Raw genomic sequence first — 12,657 nt, forward strand, 5'->3', positions numbered from 1 at the left:
GCTCACTGAGAGGGTTAGAGAGCATGGTATAGTCCTGCATGTCGCTAGCTGGCTGTGCAGACTTGCAGAGGGAAGAGGCAGGTCCATGAATCCAGCAGTTCCTGCCCTGTCCATACTGTTCCTTATGCTTTGTGAAGCACTGCAGACTCCCAGAGAAGTCCTCGCGGAGCATTCCCTGTGTTTCTCTGTACTGGTCACATGTAGCACAAGTAATGTTCCTTTCTTCCTGCCCCTGCTCCCACACACAGTCTGACCATAAATTAGTACAGCTTAGAAAAGCAAATACCAGTTTTGATCAAATTTTACCCAAATTTTACAAAAGAACTAAAAGAAGTCCACCAAAGATGCCCTCACCTCTGTAGCATCTGGTAATTATACTTCTGAATGCATTTATTCTCCCAGTACGGAATGAAATAAGGAAATGCAGTTATTACCTACGGTGTGCAGCGGGGACACACCAAAGTGACCTGGTGCTACAAGGCACGACACGTGCTGGGGCCCTCATTCTCCACTACCTGAGTCAAAAAGCTGGTGGAACACACTGTGAGTCTTGTCTGATCCAGCCTTGGTGTTTCCTTTGTTTGGAAGCCAGCAACAGGCACTATGTTTGTGTCACAGCCCAGATCCAGGCATGGCTTCTGTGCCTGTGAGCCCAGAGGTGTTCCAAAGCCCCGGATTAGCCAACACCAGAGAGAGGCTGAAGAACTTAAGCAAAGTCAAAAAGAATGTCTAGATATGACGTACATACCAAACTCCTCACTTCCTTGTTCTGTGCTAGCAGGACATCAGCAGAACATCTTTTCTCTTAAAAGCACTATACTACTTATTTTACAGCTGCTTTGCGATTGATGTCCACTCTGGCCCTTTCTCTCTCATCTGATGGCTCTGACAGTCTCTGCTGGGTTTAGCTGCCCTAACTGAAAGGGTAACCCATCTCCACAGCTAGAGGTAATAAATTCTTTAGCCACCACAGCAAAATACATTGATATGATCTTGAATTAAATCACTCGTGTCTGCAGTTCTCAGTCCAGGACATCACCGCGAATTGGTATCAGCTGAAATCAGATTTACATGAGTGCATCAGGCTCAGGGCTGAAACAGTTTGCACTGCCCACAGCATTCATTGGGCCACCTCTTCTTTGGGATAGCTGCCTCCAGCACCTCAGTAATGCAGAACGGTGATATCCTAAACTTCTCCAGGGTGAATCACAGAGCCTTTACTTCCCTGGAAACAGCCTGTGCCTTCAGGGACTAAGGCTCTGTTTAAGGGTTTTCAAATGTGTCCTCCTACTGGTAATACCAACCCTGCTCAACACCAGGAAGAATGCTGGGAGTCTCCTGAAGAATGGCTCCTGGGTACTGACATCTTCGGGACTATCCCATGTTAATTATTCAGGTCTTCTGTAAAAAGACACCTGTGGCAACTGGTAGAGTAACTGCACAAACATTACCAGCCTCGAGGCTGAGAATCTGTTAAATAGCCTTAGCAATAGAATATTAACACCTTGATGATGAGTAAGTGTGGGTGGAATAATTGTCTGCTCAGAAAGAGGCACCTTTTTCTCATTCTATTCCTGTAGTTGAATCCTTATCTCCTGGATAAATAAAAACAAACCTCCCCAGTTATTATTGTTCTTGTTCACCTTTTGACTCTTGATTAGATTTACCACAGATACATCCCTTCGGCAATGAAAATGGAATCAACACATTTCTGATGCACTCCAGTGGAATTCTCACCCCCTGCTCCACCCTCAGACCGCCAAGGTCCTGGTTTTCTGAACGGCTGTTAATTACCTGTCCCTGTAGCCCATGGATGAGATACCATTTCTGAGAGATTACTTGCCCTGATCAACAGACTGTTCTATATCGCTTTGAATCTTTATCTTATTTTTAATCCTCGGCACTTGGAGCCAAACCTGATACCTTTCTGAAGACAGAAACTCATGGTGATAGAAGCTGCCTCGCTTGGGCTGATTCTCCCTTCTATATTTTTCAGTGTTTTCCCAGATGAGGCCCCAGGATTATTGCAAACCAGTCCCAGGAAGAAATGCTGCTCAATTAGGCGAAAAGAAACTCGAAGGAAAAAAGGAGTAGAGCCAGCAAATTGCTTGAGATAACAATCTCCCCCCACCCGTGTGTCTCTGTAACTAAGAGGATTAGCTGAACTTTCTGTGTCACACCAAAACTGACAATAAGCAACAGTGACTTCCCCCCGCTGGCACTTGTACCTTCACATGTTTCATTTTCTTGCCCACACTACTGCCTTGCCCCTTGCTGATTGTATGACAAACTTGGGGATGAACATGATGGCTCTTTCCTTTCCTTTAAGATTTATGACTCAAAGCCAAATAAAACCCAACTCAAGTTATTACATGCTCTGTTTCCTCCTAACAACAACTCACTTTTAACAGTGTAAGCTAACCAAGGAAACATGGAAATATGGTCTCCTTGATCTCACCTGATCTATCTGCTGTTAGAGACACAAACAGCAGCCTCGGGTCTGCCAACACAGGAGCAGGCATAAAGACATCCCTTGGGAGCAGGACCAAACGTCTGGAATATATAAAGCATAAGATCCATCAAAATTCAAAGTAACTGAGGTTCTGAGTAGATACAGCACTGCCAGCAAGAATTTGGATGCTGATTTTGAGTTAAGATTTATCATTGCCTGGTAGGAGGACTACCCAGGGTACTCTTGCAGTGAAGGGAAATAAACTCTGGTAAAGGACTCTGTTGCCAATCATGGAATCAGCCTCGTGTTCCTCTGACAACGGTGTACACATGATGAAAAGTACATGGCTTGTGGCTGGAGGTGATCAAACATCAAATAATTCCAGTTCCTACAGTAAACGAATCCCTTTTGCTGAGCTGCGTAGAACAACACTTCAAACCAGGTGAACAACTCCTTTCCATGGGCCTTGCCACAGAACTTGAAGGAAGAGAGGAAGTTTGTTCTACAAGACAAGGCAAAGGAGGAGCGTTCTCCCACCAGCACATGGTCCCTCCCCTTCTCCACCCTGAGTTTCCAGAGAAGACCCCAGCAGAAGGTGGTGGAAATACAGAAGATGGATGTCTCTGATACCCGAAGGGCCACACACAGGCACACTGCCCAAGTCAGCACCTGTGCCACAGCGAGGAGGGAAGGAGGAAACAAGAGGAGGCGGGAGAAGCAGAAATGTTTTCGCATTGATGTAAAGTAGATACCAACACCCAAAAAGGGAACATTGTGATAAAACCAATTGGGATGTGGGACTCAGGTGATCACCACCAGGGTAAGGACTGGGAGAAAATGCTGTCACAACAAAATATGCAAGAAGTGTTTGGGTTGGATCATAAAATGCACGGGACTTGCCAGTTCTTGTAAAGCGTTTCACTGAACTAGGCATCTGTGCCACGTGCCCTCTCATTGCTACTCAACTCCCCGGACCTAAATTAAATCACTGTGGCACTTCTGCCATGTTAAACGGTGCGAGCAGGTACTCTCAGGCCACATAAATTCAGTGAAGTAGTGGTTTGGGGGTCCCTGTACAGCTTTATTTGCCATCAAAGGGTATGGTGTTGTGGGGGAGAAATACTTCCAGACAGATTTAGACTTTTACTCCAAAAATCTCTTCAGACTGAGGCATTGTAAAAACTGCCCAGTGTATTGCCATGAGGTAAGACTGCCTTGTCACTCTGTAGCAACCCCTGTCTTGCTTATATGGAGCAGCAGTTTTAGTTCAAAGGGATCCAGGTCCATTCTCTTTCCCCATTTACATGAAATGGGACTAGAGTGGAGCGTGGCAGCCTATTAACAGTGCCCCACAGCACTGCAAGAGTTCTGCCTAGAGAGTGAAGGACACCGTGTCCAATTGAAATTACAGAGGAATTTGGGGTAGGCAGAATGTAATTACACAATTGAAATTTAAACTGTGAAATTAAAAGGAAATATTCAAGGATGAAGGGGCAGAGAGAATCCCTAATCTCCAGCCAGGCTAGGCTGTGTGACAGAAAAGTCCCTTTCTGAAGAGGGAATAAGTGAGGAGCTGTCCTGGAAGAAAGGGAGGTAGAGAATAAAGACAATGTTTTCAAAAGCACCCTAACTCCAGCTGTGTGTTTGTTTCATAGGCTGTGTCTATTCTACAGAAAACCTTGCGGTTGCTAAAAGGTGTCAGATGTGTCCCTCTTGGCCCCCTCTTCACCGAGGTCAGAAACAATTTGGTTCCTCATGTAAGCAGCACCAAGGCATTCCCAAGGTCCACATCAGAAAGCATGCTGGACAAAAAGAGGAGTGCAGGCCTCTTTTTTCAAATGGGTACAAAACAGAATTTGCCCTTCTGCCTGGAGTTTGTCAGACTGCTGGCACTGCCGCTGTAGTGTCTGAGGTTTTACCAAGTCTTAGTTAATAATCATCGTAACAAAAAATATTTTGCATTTTTAAGGGTTGCCCTGTAGGAAAGGGAGGCAGAGAAACCCACTGAAAGCAGATCTGTGACACTTTTGAGTGGCAACTTGAATCAGGCAATTGCAAATCCTGCTGCCCCAGAGATCTGAATCAAGTTGTAGGACCCCACTGTTGTCCCTCTGGGAGCAGAGACAGGTAAAGACAGCCCTGTGGATCTCCAGGAGAGGAACAAGGACAAACTGAACAGGGTCCTTCAATCAAGGCACAACAGATCGAAATGGGGGCTCCTCTTCTTGGGCTGCACAGCCACACATGCAACTGAAGACAAGTTCCTTAATTTTTCTGCCTTAGTTTATCGTTGCTAAAAAAACACAGTAATAATTTCCTGAATCTTCTAAGCTGGTGATTTGTAAGATGTAACTGGTTAAAATTGGAAGGTTCAGAAGCTGCATTGATGACAACCATTGAAATGCACACAAAAAACTGAGATAGAGCTAAAGTAAGTGCAGCCAAAGCAGCAGAGAGTGAGAAATAGATTGAAAAACCCACCTGAAAAGATAAGTGTCCTCTTAGTAATTACCTCTCCCTTTCCTGAGGATGTGTGAAGGTTCTGAATTAAGGGGCTTTTTTTAAATATGAAAATGAAAAACATGCTTCTTTTCGTCCATGCTCCATTTCTTATCTCCAAAAAAGCAGTTAGCTGCACCTGGGAGGGGCAGAGTATTATGAGATGGTACAACTTTCCTGCTACAATTTTATTATCTGAGAGCTTCAGAGGATCAGCAACAACTCTCAGAAATAACAGATTCGGGGTCAGCCTTTCTCCAGTCCAGAGACAACAGAATAGGGGCAGAACCAGAGCTAGAAAGCAATCTGGTCAAAGGCAGCCAGAAGAGTGTGCAGGGGGAAAAAAGCCAGCCAATCTATGCAATGGACAGTCTCCATTTCTCTTCTGCTGTTCGTGCTCAGCACGCACAAGGTGCGTAGGAAGGAGATCTGAAGAGGGGGAAGAGCACAATGCTGGAAAGAGAAGGGACGGTGGGTCCCAAGCCTCGGGCACGAGGGTGGACTGTGGGAACAGGAGGAGGGCAGGGAACAATGCAGGAGAGAAAGGAAAAACAGCTTTGTGGTTAAAGTGCTGCAATGCACAGAGCACGTGGTGCAAGTCTGGGTCCTGCTATATCTACTGTGACACTGGAGAGACTACGTGTGGTACTTATATTGCTTTTCTTCACTTCTCCTCCATCAAGAAGGTACTAATCCTAATTTTCCCTTGTTCATTCCCTGCCATGTCTCTAAATTGGAAGCTTATTGAGACACAGGCTGTTTTTTGCTGTTCCTATCGATAGCATGTTCAAAAAATGAGACTAACAGGGAGACTGCGGTCACTGTCAGGTAAACAGACAGAAACATGCAGAAAATTCCATTAACAGTCAGACAATCTGTGCAGTCTCCAAGTGAAAGGCACGGAGAGGTTTGGGGGAGGTATGCAGGAAAACATAAGGGGCAAAGAACAACTGTTCTGAGGCAGAAGCCTCTGTTCAGTAGCTGCAGGACCAAAGGGAAAGCTGAAGCAAACATGATTCTAGAGACAGGCCCTCCTGGAGGAGAGAAATCTGATGTGAACAGGACAGAGAGAAGGGGGACACCGTGTGAGAAAAGCAGCATCTGGGATTCCCATCTGAGTGGCACGGTGGAATTGGAGCAGAGCAGATAAGTTTGCTCTTAATTTCCTTATACGCTAGAGCTGTGTGGGGGAAACGATAATTTCCTTCCCAGTGTGCTTTTTGCTTAAATATTGCAATTTGTGTTTCTTTTGCCCCCTGCCTTCCCACCTTGTGTTTCTTTTGTCCCCTGCCTCCCTACCTTAAAAAAAATTGTCTCTGAAACGCTACTGAATTAATTCTAACAGGAGATAGAAAATTCAGAAGGTCATAGCAATCACAGAAAATTTGGTGTTACGGGAACAAGTCAAGCAGGCCAAGGAGGGCTGGGAATTAGGAGGCATCTGGATCAACATCAAAACAATGGACACAGATATGCTGCAGAGCTTTCAAAGATCCTCAAATACCATTTCTTCCCTTTATGCATGGTGTTGATTTTGAGCACTGTATTGCTTTTCACTGCCAGGATATCTTTTTAAAGCAAAATCCCTGCAAGAGGCGATTCTATGAGGCTGACAAGTCCAGTCAGAGAACGGAAACACGGAGTCCTGCATGGCCCTGGCTGCTTTGGGCTCTGTTTCAGCAGAGGATGTAAGCACGTTCTTAACCACCACTGTGAGCCCAGTCTCGCTGGCTGTAGCTGAACAACTCAGTTTCCTACTTAGGTCTTTTTGTGAAATGAATCCAAAGTGCTCAGCTTCTCGTAAGGCTAAGCTTTGTATCATCCTCGCGTCCAATTATCTCGAATTTCAAGTATTTCTAGCAAGTTGCTCATGAGTAAGACACCAGTCAGGCACTATGTGGCACTCACAATTGAAAGAGAGGTAAAATTTATCTGATAAATTATTCATCACTAATGATTTGGCCAGCTTTCCTGGATATATAGCCACAGGGATGTATGACACCTTGGGGAAGGCATCAGATAGAGATGCATTCAAAGAGAACTAGAGGAGGGGATGCAGACACAGATCCAGAGTAATCTTTATAGAGAGAGGGAGAGCACCTATGCGGCCAAAGTGAATTAAGTTCTCTTTATAGCTGGTCAATTCCAAAACACAGAGCAGATTAGTAACTGTGAACTATCAGGAAAAAAAAAAAGCCCCAAACAAACAAAAACCAACAAAACACAGATTAAAAACCAAACCACCAGCAACTACTTGTTTTCAGACATCTTCAGCAGCTGTGGGTTCCAGCGAACTGTGCAGAAGCCGAGCGAGAGCAAAGGCTAAATCAGGTGTGGTAATGGGAGCAAATTCTCCCCAGCGAGAAGCTGCTGCTCCGAGGGAGGAGGTTACTGGGAAGTGGCATGCAGGACTGAGAGGAGTCTCTGGGTGAGATGGGGAGATACGGGAGAGAATATTCAGCGTAGGCAGGATTAGAGCTGTGCAGAGTCTTAATCTAGGCAGCCCTTTCTCTGCACCTTTATCTGTCCTGGTGCAGCCCCTGCGTGCTGCAGTGCTGGTATAACCTGGCCATAAAACTGGATTAACTGGCCCGCGAGGATCATGGCTGAACTGAAGAGGAGCACGACAATATGCCTTTGTTTACATGCTCACTCCTGTGAGTGAAACACAGATCTGCACGAGACAAAGTGCTTAATTGCTGGTGTAGAGTATCATCAAATGAATGTGCATGAGTAAGAATCGGTGTTAGGGGAAGGCTTTTGCTCTTTCACAGCACACTCCTCATTTCTCTTAGTGTTCTCTGCAATAAGAAGAGGTTATTTTATAGTATGGCAAGGAAAAAAAATCCCATTATCAGAGGAACTTATTTTTAAATAAAAATGACAAAATTACCTTGCTGATTCACCCCTTGGAGATAAAACCCTGCTGCTGCCTCTCTCCTTCAGCCTTTCCTTTCTGGCTCTTCCCTAACATTGAAAAAAAATCTAGTGACTGCCTCTAATACGACTCGTAATTTCTTCAGCAACAGCGTGCAAGAACAGATCCCTGACAGTTCCTCTCACTCCACAACGTTTTTAGCCCCAGAAGGAAATCTGGCTTGGACTCTGACCCATTGGAGTTAATGACTCTTGGAAAACATTAAGACCAAGTCCTTAATGAATGTCACTCTATATCACCCTCCGCTTCTTCTTTTTCTGGATGCACATTACAAAGCTCAGGGATAACATGCAGTATTAAGAATGTAAGCACATTTTATTTTTACTCTGCCAAATCTGTCGAGAATTATAAGTTTTGCCACTCTGGCTGATTGCTTGTCCTGATTTGAAAGTTTTGAATCTAAAGCTGATTTTATTTGTTGGTCCCTCTGGTCTCTTATTTGCTCCCCTTTAACGAGGGAGACATGAAACCCGACTCCCCTTCCAGGACAGACAAAATTTGATGCGAGAAGTGTAAGATGATAAAATATTTGGGAAAGGCATCCCAGGAGCATTGTGCTGCCTGGAACGAGGGGATCTTACAGCAGGTTTCCTAACAGAGGGGAAGCGTTTTAGTGCAATCGCTCTCTTCTGGAGGAAAACCAGACCCCCACCCAGGTGCCCACCCTCCTCCACGGGGACTGCAAGTTCTGTGATTCCATTTTCCTGGAAGCAACCCCTCTTTATTCACAGGGGCTTGGTTCTGCCCAGGGTCTGGGCTGTACCTGGGTGTGGGTGCAGTTTGGACAGGTATTTCCACACCACCACTCACAGACACAGCACCTTTGGAGCACCTGTTCAGGGACAGACTCCTGCCAGGCGCCTCCCTCAGGCAGATTATTTGAATTTTAGCTCCCCAAAAATTTCCCTACCTGTCCACTACTGATTACTTCATTTTCACCTCAAAATGTTCATTCTCTCCCCTACAGATTACCTTACAGATTTTACCCCTAAAATATAATTTTTGTCTCCTATAGATTGCCTAGATTTTAGCCACCATAAAACCCCAATGACTACATTTACCTTATTCCCAAAATGTTCATTCTGCCCCTAAAGATTACCTCAGATTTTTCCTTCAAAATATTCCTGTTGTCTTACAGATGACCTCAAGTTTTACCCCCAAAACTTTCCCTACCTTTCCATTACTGATTATCTCTGTTTACCTCAAAATGTCCGTTCTCTCCCCTCAGGTTTTACCCCTAAAATTCTCCCTTCCATTCCACTACTGATCACCTGAGTTTACCTCAAAACATCCATTCTCTGCCCTCAGGTTTTACCCCTAAAATTCTCCCTTCCTTTCCACTACTGATCACCTCCGTTTACCTCAATATGTCCATTCTCTCCCCTCAAGTTTTACTCCTAAATTTCTCCCTTCCTTTCCCCTACGGATCACCTCAGTTTACCTCAAAACGTTCATTCTCTCAAGTTTTATCCCTAAAATTCTCCCTTTTCATTACTGATTACCTCAGTTTACCTCAAAACGTACATTCTCTCTCCTCAGGTTTTACCTCTAAAATTCTTTCCTTTCCACTGCGGATAATCTCATTTCACTTCAATACATCCATTCTTTCTCCTCAAGTTTTACGCCCAAAATTCTCCCTTCCTTTCCACTACTGATCACCCCAGTTTACCTCAAAACGTTCATTCTCTCAAGTTTTACCCCTAAAATTCTCCCTTTCTATTACTGATTACCCCAGTTTACCTCAAAACGCCCGTTCTCTCCCTTCCCGTCCACTGCCGACCACCTCAGCGTGTCCATTCTCTCCCTTACCGATTAACTCAGATTTTACCCCCCCAAAACATTAATTTTGTCCCCTACAGATCAGCTAGATTTTAACCACCACAAAGCCCCCAGTGATTACGGGGAGGACCTTTATCTTTGGGGGGGGGGGTCGGACCACCCTGCGCCCTGAGGGGGCGCGCGGGGCAGCCCCCAATGCGCACGCGCCGGCGGCGGGGCGGGAGGAGCGGGGGGGGGGACGAGCTGGTCCGCCGCGCGCTGCGCATGCGCGGGGCCGCTCCGCGCCCTTGCCGGGGAAGCAGCCGAAGGAGGGGGGAGAGAGGGGCGCCGCGCGCGCATGCGCGGAGCGGCGCCGGCGGGCGCGGGGAGGGGGGAGGAGGAGGAGGAGGGAGAGAGGGAGGGGGAAGGGGAGGGGGGAGGGTTTATCGCGCGGCCGATTTTTGGTTAAAATATTCAAAATGGCGGACGGAGGAGCAGCGAGTCAAGATGAGAGTTCGGCGGCGGCGGTGGCGGCGGCGGCAGGTAATCATTACTGCGTTTTACATATTCATATTCATACTCGCGCGCGCGGGGCGCTCCCCCCCCACCACCACCACCCCCCCCGCCCGCCCGGCCGGCCCCGCTTAGCATAATTTATTAGTACTCAGGATTATTATAATTAACGGCACAGGAGGGAGCGGGGGGGGGTGGAAAGCAGAAGGAGAAGCAGGAGCAGAGCAGGCTCCCCGCGCTGGGGAGACACACACGCACACACACACACGGTCCCTCCCGCACACGGAGCCCGCACGCCGGGGCACCGGCCATGGGGGCGATGGGCGGCGGCGGCGCGGCGAGGCGGAGGGGTCGGGGCGGGAGGGAGGGAGGGGAGGGAGCCACGGGGGGGGGACACACGCGCCGGGAGGGAGGGAGGGGGGAGGCAGCCCCGCACCCAAAAGCGTTCGGGGGGTGGCTCGGCCGCCACCCGGCCCGCACGCCCACAATAAACCCGCTTTACATATTCATAGAGCCGGGGGGGGGTCTGGGGGGATGCTGGAGGAGCGGTCCCGGAGGGTCCCCGTGAGCGGGGCAGGGTCCCCCCGGCGGCGGGGCGGAGGGGGCCGGGGGTGCTGCCCCTCGCTGGGGCCGGGCGAGGCAGAAACCCGCGGTTTCCTTATCGCTCTTCTCCTTGTCCCCCCCCCGCGCAGCCCCCCGTCCCCAGCCGGGCTTATTTCCCCAGAGCCTGGGCCTTGCAGCGTGGGGTGGGTGGGTGCGGGGAGGGGGGCAGGAGCACGGCGTGGTTCGGCTTTTTATTTAAACCTCCTTCCCCCCTGCCCCCCTCCCCTTTCCTTGAGGGGCAGGTTGGGCGGGGGGCGATCGGGGGGTGCGCGGGCAGAGCCCCCCCGTACCCCTCGGGATCCCCGAGGGCTGGGTCTGCACCGCCCCGAGGGCTCTGCTTGTCCCCCACCCCCTGGAGCTGGATCTGCGCCCCCCCGGGGCTGGATGTGCCCCCCCGGGGCTGGATGTGCCCCCCCGGGGCTGGATGTGCCCCCCCGGGGCTGGATGTGCCCCGGCGGTGATTGCCCCGCTCCCCCTTTGCCCGCGGGCTCCGGGGGAGCCCCCCAGGGCACGGCGGTGCCGGTCCCGTCCCTCTCCCCCGCGCTCTCCCTCTCTCTCCCTCTCTCTCTCTCCTTCTCATTTGAATAATGTCTAATTCGGGGAGGTTTATATTATTGAAATGGCCGCCCGACTTTCCCCGCCTCTCATGTTTAGTAATTCAGACCTTTAATAACAGCCACTCAGAGCCCAACGCCGTGTTTATATTTTACATTCGCCCCATGTGCTTTTGTGGTTCAATATGATTCTTCTTTCTCGCTCTCTCGCTTTTTTTTTTTTTTTTTTTTTAAATTTTCTTGGCAAACCCACAGGGCCCCGAGATCAAACCCAGGCTGTGTGAGGAGAGGAGGGGGAGAGCCAGGCCCTGGCTCCTCTGGCAAGCGCCTAGGCCTCACTCTGCTGCTTGATTTATTTACTAATAACCAAAATGACCCCCCCATCTCCACTCCACCCCTGCCAGCAAAAACAAAACCCTCCTGGGGCCTGAGCAGCATCAGATCTGCTCGTAGATTCTCAAACACTCATGTCTTTTAAATAAGGAGCTTATTTTTAATTTATAGCAACTCAAGACTGTAAAGCTGTTCCTTTCATATCTGCTTTTCAGAGGCTTGGGCATTTTTGGTCCCTTTGTCCTTGATTCTTTTCCTTAAAGGAGAGTTGCTTCTAATTTACGTTTCCTGGCACTGAGAAAGCTATAGAAGACACACTCAAAATCTGAACAGCTTTCCTCCTCCCTCTGAACACAAACAGAATTGAATACATTGAAGATAATCTTATTCACCTTCTTTTTACTTAATGTGGATGCAGTTTAACAGTGCAGTGTGTCAGATGCTTTTGTCGCTGCTTGTATCTTTGACTGTTCTGGGTTGGTTTTTTTTTTTTTCCCCCCTTTCATTTAGATTTGGCTTTCAAGACAGAAGATACCACTAGGCAGCACAGAGTCTAGAAAGGAAGATAAGTTTTCTGTGATTCTGTCATAAGAACACCAAGTGAAAATTGAAATTAATCCTCTTGAGTAGTCTGGAGTAATTCAGTTTTAAACCAGATATTAGTCTACTTAGAAATAAAACAAATGGGCTACTTTATTAGAAAGAGGCAGTAATTTAAAAAAGGGAAATATTTATGCAGGGCTGGGTTTCAGATAAAACTATGTAGGTTTTCATTAGTGACCATTGTTTTCACCCTGTGGAGAAAAAGGACCGAACAGCAGGGTACTTCAGAGTAGCAGTGCCAGATTAGCATGTAAACATCTCTGAAACCACTAGGAAGAGAGTTCACGTGCGAGTGCAGACGGCGGATTCCGTAGTTTGGTTCTAAATTTAATTTGTCACAAAAAGCTGCGCTGCAGCTAATGAAAAGCATTTTGATTTAAAAAGTAACGACTCAGATTATTTAT

At 47.8% G+C, this 12,657-nt stretch overlaps 2 protein-coding genes and 1 long non-coding RNA gene across 16 annotated transcripts in view; 2 read left to right on the forward strand and 1 right to left on the reverse strand.

The window, feature by feature from the left end:
• STYXL2 (serine/threonine/tyrosine interacting like 2) overlaps window positions 1-8,313 on the forward strand; it is a 36,207-nt gene extending 27,894 nt beyond the window's left edge. The window contains exon 7 of one of the 2 annotated variants that reach the window (XR_010427208.1): window positions 1,662-8,313. The gene's annotated coding sequence lies outside the window, so the exon portion shown is untranslated. The remainder of the gene's footprint in view (window positions 1-1,661) is intronic. The other variant, XR_010427201.1, reaches the window with a different exon arrangement.
• Window positions 2,459-9,880, reverse strand: LOC135408288 (uncharacterized). Of its 2 annotated transcripts, none has more exons than XR_010427469.1 (3): window positions 8,653-9,880; window positions 7,845-7,918; window positions 2,459-2,553 (listed from the first exon to the last, which is right to left on the reverse strand). It is a non-coding gene; the product is annotated as an uncharacterized LOC135408288 (long non-coding RNA). The 2 variants fall into 2 exon arrangements; XR_010427470.1 differs by having other exon boundaries at window positions 8,989-9,879.
• A 189-nt stretch (window positions 9,881-10,069) lies between these two features.
• The window catches only part of POU2F1 (POU class 2 homeobox 1), a 134,210-nt gene continuing 131,622 nt past the window's right edge, over window positions 10,070-12,657 (forward strand). For all 12 annotated transcript variants that reach the window (XR_010427244.1, XR_010427245.1, XR_010427241.1 and 9 more), the window contains exon 1: window positions 10,070-10,190. Coding sequence is in view for 9 of the 12 variants with exons in the window: in XM_064643456.1 (XP_064499526.1) it covers window positions 10,127-10,190 (64 nt within the window). In the remaining 3 variants the exon portion in view is untranslated. The remainder of the gene's footprint in view (window positions 10,191-12,657) is intronic.

The sequence above is a fragment of the Pseudopipra pipra genome, chromosome 2 (genome assembly GCF_036250125.1).
Source record: "Pseudopipra pipra isolate bDixPip1 chromosome 2, bDixPip1.hap1, whole genome shotgun sequence".
NCBI lineage: Eukaryota > Metazoa > Chordata > Aves > Passeriformes > Pipridae > Pseudopipra > Pseudopipra pipra.